Source organism: Gobio gobio, assembly GCF_949357685.1.
Source record: "Gobio gobio genome assembly, chromosome: 3".
Classification (NCBI taxonomy): Eukaryota; Metazoa; Chordata; class Actinopteri; order Cypriniformes; family Gobionidae; genus Gobio; species Gobio gobio.
The window spans coordinates 23638985-23664785 of NC_137099.1; the positions used below are offsets into that span (position 1 = coordinate 23638985).

General features: G+C 41.6%; 1 protein-coding gene across 2 annotated transcripts in view; it reads left to right on the top strand.

Moving 5' to 3' along the window:
• Positions 1-10285: 10285 nt before the first annotated feature.
• The window catches only part of spock3 (SPARC (osteonectin), cwcv and kazal like domains proteoglycan 3), a gene marked incomplete at its 5' end in the record, with an annotated part of 68531 nt that continues 53015 nt past the window's right edge, over positions 10286-25801 (top strand). Inside the window, 3 exons of one of the 2 annotated variants that reach the window (XM_079812241.1) lie at positions 10286-10447; positions 10542-10658; positions 24016-24055. In XM_079812241.1, the coding sequence (XP_079668367.1) occupies positions 10542-10658; positions 24016-24055 (157 nt within the window). Of the gene's footprint in view, positions 10448-10535; positions 10659-24015; positions 24056-25801 lie in introns of those variants that run through there. The other variant, XM_079812240.1, reaches the window with a different exon arrangement.

Consider the following 25801-nt stretch of genomic DNA (forward strand, 5'->3'; position numbering starts at 1 on the left):
AACTTTGTTTGTTTTTGATATAACCTTGTGTGTATTTGACAGTTTAAGCGCAACAACATGTGAAAGATAACGTAGTCGGTTACTAACGTAACCACGGTTCCCTTAGATACGCAACGAGTACTGCGTCGTTCGTCTCATAAGCCTAATATGACAAGACGCTACGGGGAAAACTCCTTTTTCTCCCATTCTGAAGCCTTTATACAATCACGCAGTGTAAACTGCACGTCGATTGGTTCATAAAGTTAAATAAAACGAACCAATGACGGCGCAGAACGCACAAGCCAATGATGAGCGACCCCGTGCGAGCCCACCGAAAGGGGCGGGGTCTCGGGCTATATAAGCGGCTGATTCACCACGGCAAATCGATTCGTTTCGACTGAAGCGACGGCATGAGGCATCTTGCGCGTACTATGGCAAATTATGTAGTACTCATTCCGTATCTAAGGGAACCGAGGATACGTTAGTAACCGAGTACGTTCCCTTGCGATACATGAGTACTGCGTCGTTCGTCTTATTAAAGGATTAGTTCCCCTCAAAATTAACATTTCCTGATAATTTACTCACCCCAATGCCATCCAAGATGTCCATGTCTTTCTTTCGTCAGTGGAAAATACATTAATTTTTTTGAGGAAAACATTTCAGGATTTTTCTCCACACAATGGATTTCAATTGCAACCAATATGATGAACGTCCACATCAATGCAGTTTCAAAGGGCTTTGAAGTGCTTCAAATGGTACTGCGCGATCCCAGCTGAGGAATAGGGTCTTATCTAGTGAAACAATCGGTCATTTAAAAAAATTTATTAATATGTATATACTTTTTAACCAAAATTGATTGTCTTGTGCTGGTCTGCAACGAGCCAGGAATTACTTAACATACGTTGAAAAGGTCACGCCGAACGTGGGCGGAAGTACCGCCCCATTGTTTAAAAGTGTGGAGAAGGAGGATCATTCAAATTTTATGATGTTGAATGACATATTCAGTATTTAATTTATCATTGTTTTACCTGTTTTGTTAAAAAAGCGTTTGTATTAGTCTTCAAACGTTCGCTTTGTAAACAATGGGGCGGTACCTCCGTGTGGCGAGGGGCTGAATTGGTACTGGCACTAAGTCGCTGTGAGGGACTGTGGTACATGTGTTTGGTGGAAATTTGCTCTCTTTTTGAGTATGTTTGTTTCTTATTTCTGCTATAAAAGCGGCTACCCACAGGCTCTGTGCGGGCAACAAACACTTTTTCTTAAACACCCGGAACCGAAAGGGTTGGCAGGAAAACTGAGTGCGGCATTTTCGGGGCCGCAGGGTCCAACACTATCTTGGGTAGGGGGCCCTGTCACACCGGAGGAGGGTGGCGCCCAGCAGAGAATGAGCGCTATCTGTGATCGGAGCTCGGTGCTGGCTTAGTGGCTGGCGACTTATCTCTCGGCATCTGCTGCTGAGCTGGCTCTGATTTAGGGCGGCTCGGGGCAGAGGATGTGGAGAGTTTAGGCAAAAAGTATTGCATAGCCTGGGACAACTTTTGTGCTGCTGTAAAGCGCTCGGCGAAGCCATCGACAGCGGGTCCAAAGAGACAGGTGGGGGAGACTGGCGAGTCAAGGAAGACGGCCTTATCCGCGTCCTTGATCTCTGTCAAGTTAAGCCACAAGTGGCGCTCCAGCTCCTCCAAGCTGACCATCGAGCGTCCAGTGGCGTGAGCCATGGACTTCGTGGCGTGCAGGGCCAGATCCGTGGCGCTGTGCAGCTCTCTGAAGGTGGCAGAGTAGTGTCCGGCCTCATCCAAGTCTTTGAGAAGCTTCGCTTGGCACACCTGGAGAACTACCATGGAGTGTAAATATAATCTTCTGGAAAGACGGGTGGGGAGCAGCAGCTCATTTGCATTTAAAGTTATAAGCACGAAAACAGCATATTTTTCCTTCCACTCAAAAATAGGCATTTACAACATGCCTTTTGAGTATTTTGAGCTGAAACTTCACAGACACATTCTGGGGGCATAATAGATTCACAATCTTGTAAAAGGGGGCATAATAGACATGTGTGTAATCAAAACATCTTAATGGGTCCCGTTTAAGTTGTTTTGCTTTGATATCTTACACACGTTTTAGTCATATATATATATATATATATATATATATATATATATATATATATATATATATATATATATATATATATATATATATATATATATATATATATATGACTAAAACGTGTGTAAGATATCAAAGCAAAACAACTTAAACGGGACCCATTAAGATGTTTTGATTTGATATATTACACACATGTTTTAGTCAAGTATTTAATGTGACTAAATGTGACTACTTGCAGTGTCCAAAGAAGAGACAGCAAATTTGTATAAAGTTCAGAGCAGAGAGGAAACACACACACATATAAAGAATATTTTTTTTAAACAATATGGGATTCAGTCATCTTATTCATACAATGGGTATAAATAGTTTGCGGCTTTTTATGTTTTGTTGAAAGCCTATATTAAGAAAGATTGTGTTAAAGCAGGGGTAGGGAACGTTGATCCTGGAGAGTTTAGATCCAACCCTAATCAAACTCAACCTGAACAAGCTAATCAAGGTCTTCAGGATTACTAAAGTTACAGACAGGTGAGTGTTTTTTTCAGGGTTGGAGCTAAACTCTGCAGGGCAGTGGCTCTCCTGGATCAATGTTCCCTACCCCTGTGTTAAAGGGATAATTCACTCACATATTATACATATTCAAATATTATGGAAGTCAATAGGGTCCCTGTTTGGTCACCAACATTTTTCAAAATATCTTCTTTTGTGTTCAGCAGAAGAAAGAAATTCATACAGGTTTGGAACAACTTGAGGGTGACAAAATGATGACAGAATTTTAGATGACAGAAATAAAAAAATGTTTGGATGAACTATCCCTTTAATAGGTTAACAGTGCTTTTTTCTTTTTGCTGAGTTCAGTGTAACACACAGCAAAACAGGCTCAGCACGAAAGTCTACTTTTAGCGACACGCCAGGGAGGCTTCTGAGGCACAACGCTGCTCACACGCGCAGTGGGAATGTTGTGTAACCCGTTAATATGGGTGCTGAAACAAATATCGGTTGATCACACGCCACAGACGTGTATGTGTGAAACAGGCCTACAGTAAGTAGTGAAACTGAGAAGAGAAAGTGTATTGTGAATGCATGCTTAGTCAGACTTATGACCCAAGGCTTATTGAAAGGCTAAAACTTGTAATGTATGTTTATGACTTATGAAAATGTAAGACTGTGTGCTGTGTAGAAGTCTGTATCTGTGTCTTAACCATTAGACTGATTTAGGACCCATAAGAAGAGCTTTAATTTGATGCCAATACAGGGTAAATAATACATAAATATTTTTTTGAGAAATTAAATTTGTATTTTTCCAAAGCAGCTTTACAGAAAATAGAAAATAAAGAAGAAAAAAGGAAAAGAAATATGATAAATAATCAAATAATGCCTTACAGCAACAGTAACAAGGAAAGGATACTATATACTGGAATAAACTGTAAACCTAGAACTAAGCCAAAACTTTTTTTTCTCCATCATTTAGTGAGAATTTAGATAACTCAATATGCTTCCTATTGATTTTCCAAATTAACCACAAACAAGTTATATTAATAGTAAGGACTAATTGCTGTTTCTTCTTTAGAAAAAAACAGTGAAGTAAAGATTTAACATGCTGCTCCAAAAACAGACCTAGTGAAGGGCATGAGTGAGAATTTGGTTTTAGCAAGTGCTAAGTGAGACTCTGTGATGGCAGATAGGGCACAGGTGTGGATGAACAATGCCAGGGGTGGATCAGAGCATAACATGGAGCTAAAATATACCTCTAGATGGGCATCCCAAGGTGTGAATAGAAAAAAAAACGTCTCGGTTACGTATATAACCCTCGTTCCCTGAGGAGGGAACGGAGACGTACGTCAGTGACTGACGAATGGGGGTTTCGCCTAGAAGCCAATTACCTTCGAGGTGTTTAACAGCGCCCAATGGCGTGCCAATGCCATGGGCATGCGGAATTTGCATGCGTAACTCCGCCCCACCTCGTGGGTATATAAGGAAGTACGCTAGCAACATCGCATTATGTATCTGCTGCGGAGCCAAGATCTGAACTCCGCGTTCCAGCAGCACAGCTGACGTGGCTGAGGAACGTACGTTTCCGTTCCCTCCTCAGGGAACGAGGGTTACATACGTAACCGAGACGTTCCCTTTCGTTCAGTCACTCCGACGTACGTCAGTGACTGACGAATGGGGGTTCCAATATAACCGCGCCACTCAGCTGTCGTCCAGTGCCCTGCGTAAGTGTGAGATCCCGCCACTTAAGGCCGTAGGACTCCCACTTATCACAGGATTACCAAGGTACACTGGGAAGCATATCCCAGTGAGGGAATGCCAATGATGCCTACCCGTGGGGAGGACTTAGAGAGTACACATATGACCCGCTGTGGGCTGCATATGGGAAACTCTAGGGTACCAGCCGAAGGTGGATTTTTAACCCTAGGGGTGGCAGGGGCTTGCCAAGGGAAAGACACCTGCTCACTGAGGAGGCTTACGGTGGAAATACTCGTGTGGGGGTCGCCGGAGGGGAACCATGCACACGGGGCACCTGGCCGGACATGAGGGTCTGGGCTCGAAGGGGCAGACTGAGCTGATGTCGGCGTCGACAGTGCTGGAGGAGCTCAGGGCTCTCGGGGAGCTCACCTGAGGAGAATATCGCACGTATCCAGTCCGTGGAGTGGAGTGGCGAGCAAGCGAAGACACCAGAGCCTGGTCCATTACCGGCCCCTCGGGGGGGCGAGTACATAGTCGGACACTGGCTCCACTCGGAGATTGTAGAATCTGGCGAATGTGTTGGTTGTCGCCCAGCCTGCAGCTCTGCAGATGTCTGTTAGCGAGGCGCCATGCGCTAAAGCCCAAGATTGATGGTCGACCTTGCTGCTGGTAAGCCAAAACAAAGGTGTTCACTAACCAGTGAGACAACCTCTGCTTTGAGAGAGCTCTTCCCTTCTGCTCTCCACCATAACAGACAAAGAGCTGGTCTGAGGTCCTGAAACACTGCGTCATGTCTACGTAAGCGCGGAGAGCGCGTCCTGGACAGAGCAATGCCAAGGCTGGGTCTGCCTCCTCCAAAGGCAGCGCTTGCAGGTTCACTACCTGATCTCTGAAGGGAGTGGTAGGAACCTTGGGCACATATCCAGGCCGGGGTCTCAGGATCACGTGAGAGTTAGCCGGCCCAAATTCTAGGCACGCTTCGTCAACCGAAAATGCCTGCAGGTCCCCGACCCTCTTGAGAGAGGCCAATGCGGTCAGCAGAGCCGTCTTCATCGACAGAAACTTAATATCGGCCGACCGCAAAGGCTCAAAGTGAGGCCTCTGCAGAGCACTTAAGACTAGTGAGAGGTCCCAAGAGGGAATGAGAGGAGAGCGAGGAGGATTCAGTCTCCTCGCCCCCCTCAGGAACCTGATGATCAGGTCGTGCTGACTTACCTTTTTGTCTCCCAAGAGGTCGTGATGGGCAGATATTGCAGCCACATACACTTTCAGGGTGGAGGGAGACAGTCTTCGCTCCAGCCCCTCTTAGAGAAACTCAAGCACAGACCCGATCGGGCATTTCCAGGGGTCTTCTTGGTGGGAAGAGCACCAGGTGACGAAGAGGTTCCACTTCAACGCATAGAGGTGTCGCGTAGACTCTGCCCTAGCGGAAGTGATGGTGGCGGCCACCGTAGGTGGCAGGCCACTCAAACCTGCCGCGTCCCGTCCAGAAGCCACACGTGGAGCTTCCAGAGCGCTGGACGCGGGTGCCATAGGGTGCCCCGTCTCTGAGAGAGGAGGTCCGGTCTGGATAGCACAAAGGGACCTCAGGTGCTTCTAGACATACGGCGGGAGCGTAGACCGCCCTGGTGGTTGATGTACGCTACAGTGGCCGTGTTGTCTGTCCGGACAAGTACGTGTTGACCCCTCAGCAACACTCGGAAGCGGTGCAGGGCGAACCGTACTGCCAGCAACTCGAGGCAATTGACATGCAGAAGGCGCTGGGGTCCTGTCCAGGAGCCCGCGGCTGCTTGTCCATTGCACATGGCACCCCAGCCCGTGGAGGAGGCATCCGTTGATACAACAACATGCCTGGAAACTCGTTCTAAGGACACGCCGGTCCGTAGAAAACTGAGGTTCGACCACGGAGTGAGTGTCTGTAAGCAGGCCCGGGTTACTTGAAGCCTGGGTAGGTAACTGTTCAAGATGCGCAGGTCCAGGATTGGTCTTAACCCACCGGTCTTTTTGGGTACAATGAAGTAGGGGCTGTAAAACCCGGACTTCATCTCGGCTGGAGGGACAGGTTCGATCGCACCCTTCGCCAGTAGGGTGGCAACCTCCGCTCGCATGACAGGGGCATTGGCCCCGAACATAGTAAAGCGGACTCCCCGAAAGCAGGGAGGAACCTCCGCGAACTGAATCGCGTAGCCGCGCCTGACTGTCTTCGCGACCCAGCGGGACAGCCCTGGAATCTGAAGCCAGGCTCCCAGGAACTGCACCAGCGGGGTCATTCGGACTACAGACGTACCCGGTGTGGGGCAGCGATGCAGCGTTACCGACCCGGACTAGGGAGGCTGTTGGGCGTCACGGTGTGGGGGTGCGGTTAACGGCTGCGTCCTGACAGAGGAGACCAGGGAAGGACGCGCGTTCCACTGGGGTCTGCTCTGCCAGGAGGCTGGCGACAGAGAGGGATGCGAGTGGCGGGACCCGTGGGTGGCACACACCGTCATCACCGGTCTCTGGGTCCTCAGAGACAGGAACATGAGTTCTTCCCAAGCGCTGCTAGGCCGGGGGCCAGCAGCGGAAGGATTTTACCCCGGCCCTCCACCGGGGGAAGGAGAGGCCCTGCTACCATCCCCTGGGAAGAACTGGAACCCATCTCTGAGTTGTCCACCTCCAGCCTGAGTGCCAGCTAGAGTGGACTGGGCGTCATCCTGCAACCACCTCCACGGCGCGGCCCAGGTGAAGGCTGCTGCTGGGCCGGGCGGGAGGGGGGAGGGCGCCCTCGGCGACTGAGGCGGGCTGAGGCGACTGAGCCGGCGGCTGGTGCAGCAGCTGGCCGCCGGGGCAATACGTGTTACAGCCTCAGTCTGCTTTCGGGCGGCCGAGAACCGTTGGGCGCGGTTCCCAGCTGTACCACCGAAGAGGCCAGCCCTGGATATGGGCGAGTTGAGGAGGCGGGCCCGCTCAACGTCCTCCACATCACCAGGTAAGGCCAGGTGTTCTCCCGGACCACAGCTGTGGACATCGCCCGACCCAGGGAGCGTGTGGCCACCTTCACCGCCCGGGGGGCGGGATCAGTTGCGGCACGCAGCTCATTGAAGAGCCCTGGGTCGGCTCCACCCTTGTGCATGTGCAAAGGGGCGGCGGCCTGCCCGTAGCTCTGCAGGACCACGCCACCGAAGTAGACAAGCCCACAGGCTTTGGGAGGGTGCTTAGGACAGCCACACCACGCCACGTCAAAGCCCTCTGTGGACACCGTAGTGCGCAACAGAGAGTTCAACAGTGGGGGAGAGGGGGCCCCAGTGTACCCTTAGGCCGCGGCCCCATCAAGGGCAGAGAAGGCGGAGGAGGCCACCAAACGATCGCTGGAAGCACGGGGACTTCCGGGACCGCGTAATCTCCTCATGCACCTCGGGAGCGAAAGGCATTGGGGGCGGGGCCCAACAGCTGTCGGGTGCCGCCCCCAAAAACCAATCGCGCAACCACGAGCACTCGCGACTGGGCGGAGTTCCACACCAGCGCGAGACTCGCGGCTGCCCAAGATAACATGACTGTCAACTTTAGGTCGGATCAGGCAGCGCTGACACACCCGGAGGCGGAGCACAACCTAATCGTCATCCCCAAAGGACTCCAGCCCACCTTGGGATGCGGCGATCGACATCTCACTGCTATCCGGAGCGTGAACTGAACGAACGAGGCGTCAGAGACGGGCCGCTGTTTCAGTCCAACACTCGCGGGAAGTGATGTGCGAGAGGGGGCGTGGCCCGAGGAATGATCGTCGGGGTTCTTAATACCACGGCACTGCCCTCAGGTCACCCTGGCCACCAGCCAAAGTACCACCTCTCTCGGAGACGGTAGATTGGGGTGTGGCAGAGGGGACTCTCTCTCCTCACGGAGATCACTGAGTCTCGACCGCGACATCGCGATGGTCACGTTCCCGCAGTGGGAACATGACACATCCACAAACACTGCCCGAACGTGCTGAAGCCCAAACACATCGAGCAGTGAATGTGCCCATAGCAACGGAGATCGATCGCACCCGGAAGTGCACGGGCGAACCGTCTTGAAAAAGACGTGCCACGCGCAAGCTCTTTTTGTGAGAGGAAAGCTGTACAGAAGTGCCGAAGCGCCCAGGGAAACACACACACAGCTGTTGCAGATCACTGCACAGATCAGCAGGCAGGCAGCATTAGAACGCTGGAACGCGCCGTAGATCCAACGCCTCTGGAAAGCTTGTTCGTCTCGAAGGCTGACAAAGACTCAGTTAGCAGGCTTGAAGGAGTGAAGAGATACTCTTGGCTCCAAAGCAGAAACATAATGCGATGTTGCTAGCGTACTCCCTTATATACCCACGAAGTGGGTCGGAGTTACGGATGCAAATTCCGCATGCCCATGGCATTGGCACGCCATTGGGCGCTGTTAAACACCTCGAAGGTAATTGGCTTCTAGGCGAAACCCCCATTCGTCAGTCACTGACGTACGTCGGAGTGACTGAACGAAAGGGAACAAGAGATATTTGTAGCTCTAGTGGAAACATTACATGCATCTGGCACACTTTCATCCAAAGTGACTGAAATTTAATTTAAGGTTTTAATTTTTTTATCAGCTTGTTTGAGCCCTGCTACTGTTTGTGGTTTGCGGTGCCAAATTATGTACTAGGAGCTCATTGTGCCTCAATACTCAAGCTTGTTGAATGATTGTTTTGGGTTAAAAACAAAAGGGACAGTTCACCCTAAAATGAAAATGAAATCATAAATTACTCACCCTTGTTCTAATGTTGTATGCCCTTTTTTCTTTTATGGACCACAAAAGGAGAATAAAAAAAAAAATGCCCCAAGTCACGCGACAAGCATCAAGCTTTTTTAAAAAGACTCAAAAGTATCACAGAATGCATGCGACACGTGTCAAACGTGTTCTTGGGGTATATACAATATGAAATTTAATGTACTGGTATTACGTAACAAAAATCCTGACCTTGGCCGTTGGACTTTAGTGCACGGCTATACGCTATGTATGCGTTCGTGTGACTTAAGGCCCCGGTATCACATTGAAGGGCTTTTTCGTACTTCGTTTATGGACTGAACAGGAGAAATGTACTTGAAAAGATTTCCATGTGAAAGAAGGCGGAGCCTACGAGCACACCCACCTATTACGTAATCGCCACGGACCAATGATAGCATAAAGGTGTTTACCAGCCATAGCAAATTTTTCTGTAAATTTCGCTTTGGCAAACAAACTTTGTTTTGGCTCGATTTAGTTTAAAATGATGTCACATCAGTTCATTCTTTGATTTCGCTTGAAGTATATCGGGGCCTTTAGCCAAAAAAAGCACACAAATCGTGAGAAATCAAGATTAACAAAAACACGTCACGAAATCAACAGCATCCTATGGCATGCTGATTATGCCATAAACCAATTACGTATTTCATCCTAAAAAAAATTAAAAAAAAAAGATCAAAAAACATTTTGTATACTAGCTATATAAAGATGTGGGCAATTTGAGCTGAAAATTTCAGAATTTAAGAATCTGGCTCACTTTAAGTGACCATGCTATCATTACCATTTCAGTATCATTTTTTACTGTTTAAAAGTTGCAAATAATGCAAAATATTTAAACATAAAGTCACACAAAATATGTAAAAACAAACTGTATAATTTTGTCCTGTGCAATAAAAGTTCAAATGGCCAATAGCCATTTTTGTAGTCTTTCTTATGATTCTAATTTTTTAAAGGTTTATACAGTACATAGAAATAAGTTAATTAGATTTTTTTAAAAATTGATATAGCCTAATATTTTTGATCATTGTGTCATCATTAGTGACATTCTTAGTGAGTTTTTCTGCAATAGAGTAAAATATATCTAGAAATGAGACAACAAGCCCCATAAAACAGAGCAACTGTGTGCGCTAACTTAAGTTGAATATTGGTTGTTTATTTAATTAATTTAATGTGTAATAGTTCTTATTCAGATGTAAGGGAAAAATATTAAAAGACTCTATTTTAAATGGGAAGATAGCGCGCGCCCACGTCCGCCTTCACGAGCATACGCTTGAGAGAGAGAGAGAGAGAGAGAGAGAGAGAGAGAGAGAGAGGGAGGGAGAGAGAGAGAGAGAGAGAGAGAGAGAGAGAGATCAGTTGAGTCTCGTCACGGAGATCTTCAGTCAATGACAGCGCTCACATTCTCCTCTTGAAGGTGACGCATACGGGATTACTGCAGCGGTTATTCGGTATTTTTCTGTCGGTGTGTTTATCAGAGTTTGTTGATTGCTCTATCTATCTCGATGCAGATGCTTGTGCTGGTCGGTGTGTGCGCGCTGCTGGTCGCCGGGGCTTCTGCCCGCAACGACAACGGCAATTTTTTGGACGACAAATGGTTGACCGGGAGATGGGACAAATTCAGAGATGTGAGTGCTACTCTGCTTCCTAATAGTGGCTCATTTGCTAAATATAGTGAGCTGCCTACCTAGACGGCATTTTTCGATATCGTACGCGCGTTTGAATCGATGCTGACTAGGTAGGCAGCTCACTCGGGTTTGAAACACACAGTCTGTAATTTGGGACTGTGAGTAGCTACGTGTCTGTATAATGCATCTTCACGAAAAGATACTAAACGATTAGGAAGTAGCAGTCTGAGATGTAATAATTCTCCCTTCGCAAATCCGTATTTACTATTTAGTGCTCCTCCGTGTGGTATTAATTCTGTTTTCACGGAAGACAGTCACCAATCAATTAGACTCAGTGCGTCACTTCTGCGCCGTTAAGTGGGCTTTGGTACGGCTATTTTAACCATCCACTGGCTAATACACTTAAGATGATGTCTGATCTATATTATCGTTGTGTCTATCAGGCTGAGCACTTGGTTTGTAATACACAGAGCAAAAAAATTAGAGTATCTTACAAACAATAACAAGTAGTATCTTCACCTGCGGATGTTGCGATGCTTTATGCGTGTGCGCGTGCGTGCATGTGTGCAGTGATTTTCAACCTGGTTTCAGGGGGTAGCTACTAGGGAAGCTATTGCTTTGTTAAACCTATAAAATCATTTCTTACATTATTAAAATGTAATAAATATTAGGACACCTTGTAATTGTGATATTGATTTTATACATAAGAAGTTGATATTGAGTAACTTTTCAGGCAAAAAGAAAAACAGCTTGTATGTTATTTCTCAACTGAAATAGTTCCAAATGATTTCTTACAATATTAAGAAGTAAGAAATATTAGGACTGTCAATGTCAACTCTTGTTTAAATTAAAACTCAGAACCACCACATGATTGTGATTTTATAGGCTACAACTATTAAATAAACAAGAAGTTGATATTGAGTAACTTTTCAGGTGAAAAATAGCTCGGTTAGCTTGTATATTATCTCTCAACTGAAATGGTTTCAAAAGAAGGCAAAAGTATCAAGCTGACCGTCAGTCTGTAATATTGTATGTGATTTCCGCACCCCACTCAAAGCGTTCTGTAATCACTTGGCTCCGCTTTTCCATTTCCCTTTCCCTGCACACTTGTAAGAACAAGAAAATCTGCTCTCTCTTTAAATGTCACTTGGCCAATTAAATTCAAGGGCCGGACCTGACAATTGTGTAAAAAACTAAATGATATTCAGTATAATATTATGATATAGCCTAGATGGAACACATTTCTGGTTTAGTGTCGATTCAAATATAAGACAAAAAAGACTGGGAAACATTGTGTTAGATCAAGATAATCTCCTCCTCTGACCCTAGGTAGCCATGGCTCTTGAATTCAATAAAAGGATCTTCACTAAATCACTGTGATATTATGTTAGCAAAAAGTCATTAAAACACGAAAAAAAGCTCAAAAATAAAGATGCATTGAACAATATATCTGTGACAGCTCTCGGAAGCCCTGATAACTTGTCTGAATTCACATCAACATCAAAACAACAATCAAGATGTGTCAAGATAAAAAAGAAGGTCCTTTATAAACATGATGTTAATTGACAGTGTACACTCAGTGTAATGATATCATCTGAACCAGAGGACTTCCATTTCCTCCTGCATGTGTGTCTATTTGTGGTAATGTTGTTTATGTAAGGGATGTAGTTAAGACAGTCACATGAGTGGCGTAGGTCTCCCACACAGGGCATGACAAATTAGAACTGTTTCTCTACATGATTATTCTCCCTCTCTTTCTTTTACTGTACACACTCTCTCGTTTCAGCAAAAATATTTAGATGTACTTAATGGAAGAATCATCAAACATCATTAAAGGGATAGTTCACCCAAAAATGAAAATTAGCCCATGATTTACTCACCCTCAAGTCATCCTAGGTGTAACTGACATTCTTCTTTCAGACAAATACAATCTGAGTTATATTACAATATGTCCTGGCTCTTTAAAAAAAGGTCTTTAATAAAGGCCTTCTGAAGTGAAGCGATGTGTTTGTGTAAGAAAAATATCCATATTTAAAACTTTACAAACTGTAATGTATAATGCTGCGTTCACACCAAACGCGAATAGAGCGTCAAAATTGCGTCTATGAATCAGTGAGCCGAATGATGATTCAAACTGCTGAAATTTGGCGATTCAAACCGCTGATTCGACTCGCTGATTCATAACGCTTCGAAGCTTCATGATGGCTTGTTTTGAAATCGTCATCACTATGTAAGTCATTATTTAGGGTTTTTTTGCGCACAAAAACTATTGTCGCCGATTCATAAAGTTATTTTAGAACCACTGTAGTGAGATGGACTTTGTAACGACGTCTTTAGTACCTTTTAAGGGTCTTGAGAGTGTAAAGTGCCATTGTGCCAATGGAGGCCTTTCAGAGCCATCAGATTTCAACTAAAATATCTTAATTTCTGTTCCGAAGATGAACGGAGGTCTTACGGGTGTCGAACGACATGAGGGTAAGTAATTAATGACAGAATTTTCATTTTTGGGTGAACTAACCCTTTAAAACTACATTTTGTGACACAATAGTAGTATCGCGCAAGACGCTCAATTTGCATCAAATTTGCGTCATTCGCGCGAACTGGACGTGCGAATGAGGCGGAATTGCATCCATCGCGCCGCAGGACCCCCAGAGGCGCGTCAACATTGAAATCACTCGCTCCTGACGCTCTAATCGCGTTTGGTGTGAACGCAGCATTACTTCCGCTAACTGTCGTACGCAAGTTCACGAGAGACTGGCATTCCAGCGTATGATGTAGGACGCTCCGGTGAGAATATGCTAGTTCTCGCGAGAACCAAGTTTTGTTTTGCTACATCCTCTGTGCTTCCTAGTTTGTCACCGGAACTTACGCTACGCTTGTGTCCTATGTCATATGCTGGAACACCATTGAATGTCATATACACCTAGGATGACTTGATGGTGAGTAAATCAGGGGCTAATTTTCATTTTTGGGTGAACTATCCCTTTAAGAAAAAAGACGAGCTACTGACATCACAACCCAGTAAAGAAAAACTTAAGACAAAGAACAACAGCTTCAAGCCAAGAAACATTAAACCAATTAAAACATTATATTCCTATAACAGCAACCATGTGACTAATTCATGCTGCAATGCATTCTGGGAGCTCGCAAACCCTTAACAAATCGTCAGCATTGCTCAATATTACACTTTTTGTAACTCTATTAGGCAAGTTTACAGGGAGTCAAATTCATTCACATTTCTTAATCTGCAACTCAAAAAGCCACATATGCTGGATAAAATGTAATTCCCTTTTTTATTATACAGTCCGTGCACACATGCACTCTAGTCTGTACCCCATACTGAAAACTCACTCTCAATCGCCCTCCCTCGCTTCTTTTCTTTCCAGCTTCACAGCTAAAGGCGCATCAAAGATTACTTAGACTCTCCATATGACACTTCAGGCCATCAGTAAAGAGAAAGTGATTTATGCAGATTAGTTGTTCGGAAAACAAGGCTCTACAAGATTTTTTCCCGTAATCAACTGGCCCTTACAGGAAAGCAATTACTGAAAGACTCTGAGCCCTGAAATCACAAAATCATAGACCTCCAATCACATTTAAGCTTTGAGACACTGCACATGTACAAGAAGCACAGGCTGTCAAGCTTTTGTTTGGTGAAGTGTGTGTGTGTGTGTGTGTGTGTGTGTGTGTGGCTTTGTGAGATTGACAGGCTGAAAATGGCCATCAGTGATCCCCCTGCAGTGTCAAACATCTTCTGTCTCTCTCTCACACACACATACACACACTCTCGACTTCACTGTCAGCTCTGCTACAGTGACATTTTTAACGCTCTATCAACTTCAGGCTAATGCTGCCAGAGGAGGTAAGAAAAGAGTATGGAGAACTGTATGACTTTGTGAGAGGCTTGAATGAGAAACACACCCAATCTACAATCTTTGTGTTTGACTTTAGTATAAAGGACAGATCTGGGAACTACCTTAGTGACAGGGAGGACTACTGTAGATCTCACAAAAAGGAAAAGCTTTCACCACTGGCCAGTTCGCCACGTTTGTAAGACGTAAAACTTACACATACGGTACTGTGCATTGAAGGTATTTTTAAATCCGATAGATTCAGGTGTTAACATGCTTATTTTTTTCCCCCTATTGATCAGATTATTTCAGGTCTACACTACCCCATCCAAACTGATTGTAATTTAATTCCGATCAAGCTCAGTCAGACCGATTGAGATGAGCCCTAATGGATTATTTGGTTGCTTGTTAACGTAGCTAGTGAAATACCAAAATAAAAGCCACAGTTACTGATATACTTCTGCTGACAAAATTTATCAATAACATTTCCAGTAAACCAAGATTTGACCTCAAACACAAAAAGGAATAGTTTACTTTGAAACAATATTGTTGTCATTATTTTACTCACCCTATGTATGTGGAACATAAAAAGGAAATCTAAGAATCTTTACACATTTCCATACAACAATGGTTTATAGTGACCAAATCTGTCAAGCACTAAAATTTACCAAAAAAAGATGTGCCATTGAAAAAAATATCAGCAAACAAGTTTGGAACAACATAACGGTGAAATGACAGGATTCCCAATTCTATATAATACATAGAATAGGGCTGCACAGTTAATCAAATTTGTAATCGTGAGTACAATTACAGATGCCACAATTATGTAATCGTTCAAATGTGCAATTACAAAAGTCCACATATATTATTCTGTGTACTTAAGATGTTTTTTTTTTTCCTTTCTACAGGTTATCTAGTATAACATTATAATACCATGCATATTTTACTTTGTTTTGGTTTGTTTGAATACAAAGATTAAGTATATTTGAAATTTGAGGCTTAATGCTATAGAAAAGCAATAAAAGTTTTTCAGGAAGAGTGTTTTCATCTTGTTTATTTTGATATAATATGGCATGCAGTCGCTTCAAACAATGGCATAAAGTTATTCAAAACATCATTCAATGTAAATTATGATAATCGTAATTAATAAATCGCAATTACAATTTCAAGAGAATAATCGACAATTGTGATTATTGTCATAATCATGCTGCCCTAATATAGAATATTGTTCTCATTGGAGAACATGCAGTTTCTGAAATGTCTGAAATCATAAAAATTAATCATGGTTAATGGGTGGGGGTCCTTTGAGTATTGTGTTGGAAATCAGGAGCCTTTGAGTCAAAAACACTGAGAAAGTAAGACATATTCCTATTTATTTATTTGCAGGACTGTTGATCAATTTTAAACGGTGCAATAAAATGTCCCCCTGGGAAATCACTATTAGATCTGCCCCACAAAGACATTACCAATATTATTGAGAAAGGAAAATACAATATCACAGAGAATGAAAATGTAATTTACAGATATTACACTAAGGTCAAATGACTGTTTGGTTCTTGGACATTTGTAATGTAAATTGTTCATCCATTCGGTAGTGGAATTCAGGGTGAGGAACACTGTGGTGCCATAAACTCCTGTACTAACATATGGAGAGATTGTGTTGAAGAATATAGATTAACTAAAGATAACCAATTCATACTCCGTACTCTGAATTGTATATCTCTTTCTTTCTCCCTTTCATCCTTGCAGCTTTGTCTTTGTGTATATCGCTCTGTTCTCTCATTCACCCTCTTTTCTTTGTCCTCTTAATGGAATGGAGGTTGGCAGTCTGCTCCAGGCCTTGAGCTAATGGAGAGAGAGAGAGAGAGAGAGAGAGGAGAAATTATGGCATGTTTATGAAAATAGCCCTTAGGACAATTCACGTGGACACACAAACACAGGCAAACTTGTGTCTGAGTGATGTTAATACTGAACATTCATTCTCCCTCAACAAAATCTAACACAGCTGATACTAATCATGAAGCTAACTGAACTTGTGTGACATGACACAGTTACAGCCGGTCAGAAAATATTTAATGTTTAAATGTAAAGTTATGTGTGGAGTTATTTTGAACCAATGAGATTTTATGGGCTATGCAGCCCAACAAAGCAGGATGAAAATATCTGATTTAAAATTAAATGCTTTTCACACTAATTAAATCTCTCTATGATATTGATTGCAGGTATAATAATATATTAGCTACACTTTTTAAAAGCCCAAAGTATACTTCGTTTTTTTTATGCGTACATGTGCATGTGCACACTGTCGAACGCACAGCCTTGCAAAATATACTTCTTTTGACTCGTACACATACACAGGCGTTTGACATATGCACAGTTTTGAGCAATCTCTCGCCACGAGTTACAACCCATGTAGATACTGCAGAAAAAATTATTGAGCATGGCGTCCACGCAGTTACAAAAACTCTTCTGTTGACGAAATACGCATCACGCGCACTGTACACTGAAGTATTCTTTGGGCTTGAGAGACGTTTTTAAAATAGAAGCTTTGTAGTGACAAACGATGGATGGATGGATGGAAATGAAAAGTTCAGGGAACATAGTTAAATATTCTCATTTACATTTTTATTTTTTACTTGTTTTAGTTTATTATAATGATTGTTGATTGTTTTTTTTAAAATGTTTATTAATACATAACTCGCAGTCTCGTGGGTCCAGAGTCCCAACCCCCTGGGTGAAAGCCTAAGTAGAAACGTTCGTTATCTTGGTTAGCTAACACCTTTTTTAAAAAAGCAGCTAAAACTATAGTCCTCCAACTATAGAGTAACTATAGTCTAAATAGTACTCAAATTAATAGCTGACTAAACTTAAAGGCTACAATTTCAAATTCGCTTCAACAGAGCAGTGATCACAGTCTGCAATCCCAATGGGAGTCGCTCAAATCGGTTCTCATTTGCATAAAGCATTGGCAACAGTCGCTGTCACTCAACTCGCCGGAAATTGTCAACTCTCTTTAAAAATGAATGACTTCAGGCCGCTTTGTCACTGTAAATCGCTGTCAGCTTGAAAGCCCCTGAAGAGTTCGCTTTTATCGCTCATATCATGTAGCATCTGGTGTTAGAGTGGCATGGACTGATTCTGTTCAGATTGTATGTAGCTTCTGCTCTCTCTGTATGGTTGTGCCTGTATGTGCCTGTTTGTGGTGCCCTTGTGAATGCGTATGTGGTTAAAGACTGGACAGAGAGCGAGGGGGTGGGTGGGTGAGATGGGGGGTGCAGAGAGTCATAAAGAATGAATGATGTCAGAAGGGTGAGACGCTTCCGGCACTTTCTGCATGAGAGAACAGCCGCCTTGCTGTCATGCTGGCCGCCCTCACACACACACACACACACACACACACACACACACACACACACACACACACACACACACACACACACACACACACACACACACACACACACACACACAGCCCTGTTTCTCAATATGCTACAGTAAATGTGTGTGATGCTGATAAGAATAGGATTTTGCTGTACACTGTCACTGATTTAACGTTGTATTTAGTATTAACAGATTAAGGTTGAGCTGTTTTTTTATTAGTTATTTATTTGACATATGCTTGAAAGCCTTTTAATAATTCCCAAGGAAATCCCTCTGTATGTGGAGAAATGCCCTTAAAGTGATTATAGTGGAACTAAACATGATTTATTGTGTTCTAAGGTATTCTGTTTGTGTATGTGTATTTTAAGCATTGGTGATACAGAGTATATTTAAATAAAACCAGTGATCAGTATTGCACACTCTAATTATTCATTATAGATTTAGATGCATTTACAATAAAATATAATGTGACTTTATAAATCCCTGAAAAGCGTTTTGGCACAGGGAGGATCAGGCAAACAGGCACGGGGTTACAGGTGAATACAGAAGGACATTTTATGGGAATTCAATAAGCTGAGATGGGAGTGTGCTGCTTATACACTATATTGCCAAAAGTATTGGGACACCCCTCCAAATCACTGAATTCAGGTGTTTCAATCACTTCCATGGACAAAGGTGTAGCACCTAGGCATGCAGACTGCTTCTAAAAAGATTTGTGAAAGAATGAGTCGCTCTCAGGAGCTCAGAAAATTCAAGCGTGGTACTGTGATAGGTTGCCACCTGTGCAATAAGTCCTTTTGTGAAATTTCCTCACTACTAAACAGTGGAAACAGTTTGGGGATGGACCCTTCCTGTTCCAACATGACTGCACACCAGTGCACAAAGCAAGGTCCATAAAGACATGGATGAGCGAGATTGGAGCTTGGTTTGTGGAGGAACTTGACTGGCCTGCACAGAGTCCTGACCTCAACCCGATAGAACACCTTTGGGATGAATTAGAGTGGAGACTGCGAGCCAGGCCTTCTCATCCAACATCAGTGCCTGACCGTACAAATGTTCTTCTAGAAGAATGGTCAAACATTCCCATAAACACACTCCTAAACCTTGTGGAAAGCCTTCCTAGAAGAGTTGAAGCTGTTATAGCTACAAAGAGTGGGCCAACTCCATATTAAACACTACAGATTAGGAATGGGATGTCATTAAAGTTCATGTGCATGTAAAGGCAGGTGTCCCAAAACATTTGGCAATATAGTGTATATTTCAGAATCCAGTCGCGGTAGTATTATATTTATTTCCTTGTGAGCATTTATTATGGAAATATACTTTAAAAAGATATACTTAATTGTGAACTGAATGTAATGTTTTCAGACACTCAATTGCATGTTAACAATTAAATGAAAATGAATTATTGTTTAAATGTATATTAAATGCAATTAGCTGAACTTTAGAATGCTTTGTTGATGCTAGGAAAAACTAGGATTTAAGTACATCTTTAATTTAATTTCATAATGTACTGCTGAATATAATATACTAACAAACATTTATGGTAAACTAAATTATCTTAAATGTCATTTCTATTGACTTGTGTGTAATAATGATGAAGCTGTCGTTTAGTACATTTAAAATATATTAACTTTAAATGTAATATTAAATAACACACTCCTATTAAAATGATAATTAAGTACTTTACATGTGCTTTCATGTGTTTGTCAACACATCAAAATAAGTTTTAAAGCATGGCAAAAGATTATTAAAACAATGATTTAAAAAGAAAACATTTCTTTTAAAGGGTTAGTTCACCCAAAAAATTATTCTAAAAAATGATAATCCTGTCATTAATTACTCACACTAACACGCTTAGTAGTCTTACAATAAATTATAGAAATAAAATATCTTACAAAATATACTGTGTTGTTATGCACAATGAAATGTGACATGGTAAGTAATGTAAGTGGAATAACAACCATAAACAGAATAAATATATAACAAAATATATTATGGAATGTACAATACAACAGTATACACAATAATCTTAATAAAATAAATAAAATGTTATAACTCACGCTATAAACAGCAGAAAGTAATAATATCTGCAATCTGAATCTTGCCTTAATAGTCAGATTATTAGCAGCTAAGAAGTAGCTGGTGTTATGAGGGCATTTCTAGTAACAGCTCAGAGCTATCATCTTTAATGGGCCTCTTCTTCTGGTCTGCTGTTCATAGTGTCTAGACTTCGTAAACCCACTCCAGTGATTTCAGAGCAGATGTTTACTATGGTTTTGAGGCTGTTCCTGCTCTTGATTGTGAGAGATGTGAAGCAGCAGACAATGAAGGAGCACAGATTACTGTCACTATCAGAGCTGTAGAAAGGCTCGATGGCTTAATGGAGCATGCAGCGCACACGCACAAAATCACATACATTCAGCAGAAGGGAATGAAACACTTACCCAGGCCAGGAAAAAAATGTGTAAGTAAATAGTTCAAATGCTGTTCAATTCAGGATTATATCCAATAAATATTTACTTGAAGGTCAGTATATGGTTTCCTACTGAGTGTTAAGAAATATACCTTTAAATAAATAAAAAAACACATTTAAAGTCCCCGTGTAGTCAATCATTTTATCCCTTAAAATTCATCTTTGATCACCAAAATGGCATATAGAAAAAAAAGTTTTCCGGTTATATTTTTTATTCATGCCTTAAAATAGCTTGAATGTTACTACACCCTTGATTCACTTTGTATACGCTGATCCATGAATATGCAAATTATCCCCGCCTCCTCTCACACATACAGGGTCGTCTACAAGTCGTTGTTTCAGAATGGTAATGCGTTTTATGTATCGCGCTCTACAGCGTTGGACACATAGCGATAATTAATGATTAGCCTTTGGCTTGACTAGGTTATCAAACCGCTAGTAATGTGTTGCTAATGTGACATGAACCATGTTCCCGTTCGTCACCTCAGAGTCAGACAGCTGCCTTCTAAAAATCAGCATCATTAGAAATGCTTTGATCAACTTACGTCATTGGAGAAAGGCATATAGTACATCATAACATTGTAATATACATCATATACATAATTCATCCTCTTTATTGGTAAATGTACCCGATTTTTCATATCAGCAGAAAAATATACTAAGATAACCTGGCTTCTCGTGAGACTCCCCTGTTTCAGAGCGGTCATAGTTAATGATATTCTAAAACCACCCACACGTTGGCGTGATTGGAGACAAGGTAGTTTGTGACGTAAGAAACACCGGCGATTTCAAACCGCGTTTTTGACACTTTGTCTCTTTTTCACTGCAGTTTTAAGGAGAAAATACTCAGCAATTGTGTTGACTTATAAATTGGCACATGGCTTGTCTTAAAGCATATTAAAAACACCATATATACATATAAACAACATTAAAAACTTGATTTTCACCACAGGGTAATTAAAAATGGTTTGCACTTAAATTCTTTGAATCAGTTGAATTCATTCAATTGCCTCATTTAATTGAATGAATTTCATATTGGCAAGGATTAATTAGGACTGAGCAGGATTCAAACTCTATTTTAACACAGTATCAGAAATATGACCTAATAATTTAGTAATATATAATTGTTATGTGTGTGTAACCATTTGGTGCTATCAGTCTTCAGTGGACACATGATGGAAACTGACATAGAACGGGTCAACCTCCTGTCTTGCTTGTACTGCAGATGCTTTAACACTTAAATGCATGACTGTTTCGCCAAACATTCTTACATATTGGGGTCTTTAGCGACCCGGATCTATATCTAACATGGATGGATCTCTACCTGTCGAGATAATATATAAAACTCCTGATATTAGAGCAACAATTACAGAAGAATAAAATAAAACATATTTCGTTACCTTTTGGAGCTTTGAGCAGATGTTTTATACCATCATCACTGTCCTCGTCAGAGCTCATTTCCCAGTACATTCAGCATCTGGCTCATATTCGCGATCTCACGCATATTCTCAAAACTCATTTTCAACGTCTTCATTGTGTATCAGACATTGCCACCTTGTGGAATAAAGGTGAATTGCACTTATTTTATCATTATTGATTCATTTATTATTGTGCAGAAAAAAATACGTACAATCTTTCCACAACTGGTGGAAAAACAGGCATTCAATCATAATTGTATTATTTTTTTCTTGTTATATTGTTTAAAATGAATTGATTGAGGAATACTAAGAAGGTTGATGTCTAACTTTAAAAAATGAATGAGGAGGAGGGTAGTGAATGACGTCTCGGGTCGCTAAAGACCCGAGGTATGCATTTAAGGGTTAAACACGAAAATTCACATTCTTTCACCAGAAAGGAAAGCGACACTAAATGCGTTCTTAAAAGGTAGGATTGAAATAGGTACTGCAGTCCAATTTCAAAATATTGGAGATCGTTGTTTCCTCCTCAGACTTGACGCTCACGCGGGTTGCCAGCTTAAACACACACAATTGACAATAAAAGCCACACTGTAAGTTGATGAGATGATTTATCTGCGTTTTAATATGCTTTTATATGAGATTTTTAGATGGATACAGAGGCTTTTTAGGTTGGGTAGAATCTGCGATCTCTGACCCAGTTTGCAGGCTACAATGGCAGCAATATATATACTGTGTTTTCCGCCAACTGCCAACCTGTGGTGGCGAAATACTATTGGGTAAACCGGCAACGTGCAGTTTCGCACAGACCAAAACAAAAACACACATTCCGACACGGAACGCACATTTCAAAGTAGAATAACTGTCTGTAGCATTGTTTTTTCTTAGAAACAAGTAGGCGAATTTAGCATGTTTCCTAAATATCTGCAAACATATTATGGTATTTTTAGGCTTATTTTTAGGTATTTTTAGTGATAAACTTACATACAGCACCTTTAAGTTTTTATATTTTGTGTCGCTTTCCTTTCTGGTGAAAGCATGTGAATATTCGTGTTTAAAGCATCGGCAGTACAAGCAAGACAGGAGGGCCGCAGTTGACCCGTTCTTTCACACAGTCATGCTATCACATGACTTTCATATAAAGGATCCTTGCAACATAATGGAGGCAATTCTATTTCTATCCTCTGCTCCCTCACATTCTCTATGTAGGTCTTAGATGAATATAATAATCTGTACGAAAAAGAAAGACAGACAGAAAAACAACTGCACAAAATCAAGAGAGATCTAGGTGTAGATTGGGGGCAACATATTTAGCTGCTGAAATAGAGGCCCAAACAAGAGGAAAAAGAACAATGAAAGTGTTAACACACAGTGAGGCTGAGATATAAAGTTCTTTGTGAGCAGGAAAGTAGGGAAAGGATATTATGAATGACCAACGGAGATGCTGTAATGGATTTCATGTGGTGTTGCTTATCCCAAGATGCATTTACATGCCACACACGCAAACACACACTTAGAGGAAGGAGAGAGAGAAATGACAGTCATCAAAAATGTTTAACTGCAAAAGGACCACAATGTTGCCATGTCATGTCCATTTTTGTGTGTGTGTGTGTGTGTGTGTGTGTGTGTGTGTGTAACCATTTGTGCTATCAGTCTTCATTGGACATATGATGGAAACTGACATATTAACTATCTTAATTAAGAATGAATACAAGTGCAGACCAATTACTGAATGTGACAGTCCAGTATAAACAGGGACAATGCCAAGTCATACATATGCATTTCATTGTTATTTCTGTGTTTATGGCATATTCTGTTGTTTATTCTGTTCCATTGTGTGTTGTTTTGTTGAAGTGATCAGTGTTTAATGTTCTGTCTAATGTTTATTTGTTTTCTCCACAATGCTTCCTCTACAATCAGGAGGTGGAGGTTTGTATGATTGTGCCTTTGTTTTTCCATTGAAACAGAGTCTTGCTAATCTGCCTGTTTGTCTGCAAGGAAATCCTTCCAAGTTTACGTTATGTGTCCTTAATACTGCTGTAGTTGCATGATAATATGTGCAACGTGTATTGAATGTAACTGCTTCTAAGCACATGTTGAGCTGAATGTGTAACTACTGGCAAGGCAATATAAAAATAAGTACTTGCATAAAAGAGAATTTAGAATTTCAGAAAAAAAAACAAATGCACAAATGCAGACTGTTGATTAATTCTGTTGATCAACTTCTGTTTTAGGAACCAGGAACATGGAGCCCAGCAAAACCATTCGATCAAGGTAAGACTTTCAACCAAAATTAGCAACATCTTTGTGTTTTTCATGCGTTTAGAGTTTAAAATCAAAGAAAACTCTAAAGCCGAAATGTCATTTTTTTTGTTCATTTTTTTGTAAAATTCTTTCTTCTGACCAGCCAGACTCAGCAACAACTGTTTATCCAATGGCGTGAGTTTGAGGTGGGACTATTTGTTTAAACAGTAAAGGATTAGGGGAGTGTTCATTATTAATCATTTTCAAAAATGCAAAAGTCCAAAGTCAGTTATTGCACTTGATTATCTCAAGACATTTTTCAGGTTTTTCGGTATTAAAAACGCTTGGGTGCACAACTTCTTTCTAACATCACTGATTATGTAGCCGAAAATGCTGTTACTTTGAAAGCATCTCCCAAACTCTCGCTATTTCTTAGCTGTTATTGGAGTAACAAGGTTTTCTGTGTGTGTGGCCTACGATAGTAAGTAAAGGTACCTGAAATTTTTGACGTTGTGGGGACAAAATTTCGGTCCCCATGAGGAAAACAGTTCATAAATCGTACTAAATGTTTTTGTGTGTGTGTGTGTGTTTTTTTTTTTATGTAAAAATGCAGAAGGCTTTCTGTAAGGGTTTGTTTTAGGGATAGGAGATAGAATGAAAAGTTTGTACAGCTGAAAATTTTTTCATAAATTCATGTTGACCATATTAAAATATATTCAAGAAAAGAAAAGTTATTTTAAATTGTAATATTAATTCAAATTACTTTTAAATTTTTTGGCCTGGCCCTGGTAAGCATGAGTGACTTTTTTATCAAAACATTTTTAAAAAATCTTACAGACCCCAAACAGTGGTATACGTGACTTCTGAAATGAATACGCTCTCCATATATTCCTTTCCAAAAATAAATAATTATAATTATAATTATAAGGTAGATGGCACTTTAATTAAATATTTTGAAACTTTAATTTCAGAAATAACATAAATGTCTGTTAAATAATCAGTATTAAAGATTCAACAGTCCTGTGGTATATGGATACTTATAAGAGCATATTAAGCCATGAAATCTCAACATCGTAACTTTTTTTTTACTGCTTTATTAGTAGTAGAAATGGCAGAAGAATTGCCTTAATGATGAAAATGTATTTATGTTATAAGCTACTCATTTTATTGAGGTCATTGGAAATGGAAAGATCTGTATCTCTTCTCCTTTGAGCCATAGTCTCTTGCTGGTTTTCAGTGTTAAATGGATGTTAATCAGGCATATATGTTGTGCGAATTCACAGTCACATGCTGTGGCCTAATACCCATATCATCACGCTACATCTGTCTGAGAAAATGAGAAAAGTGCTTTTCAAGACTCTCCATCACATCAAGCTCACAGTGTGCAGTAAATCTTACGAGATTATGCATATTCGAAAGTCATTAAAAGCCCCTTGAATATTCATCACAAGTTTGATATTTATGCAAATGACTATTGATAGAGCATTGAATGAGTCAAAAAGAGCAATTTAAAACGGATTCTGATCATACTCCGACATGATGATGCAAAAATCAATCACAAATGTTGTCATACACATACACACACACACACACACACACACACACACACACACACACACACACGGACAATGGACTCAGAGGGTGCTGAGGAGATTGGGATTGGATAAGCCCTAAAGCCTGTGCAGGATTTGACTAAGGCTCTTACCATGTGAGGTCAGAGAGCGTTCGAAGTGTGGCTATGGCTGTGTGTGTGTGTGTGTGTGTGTGTGTGTGTGT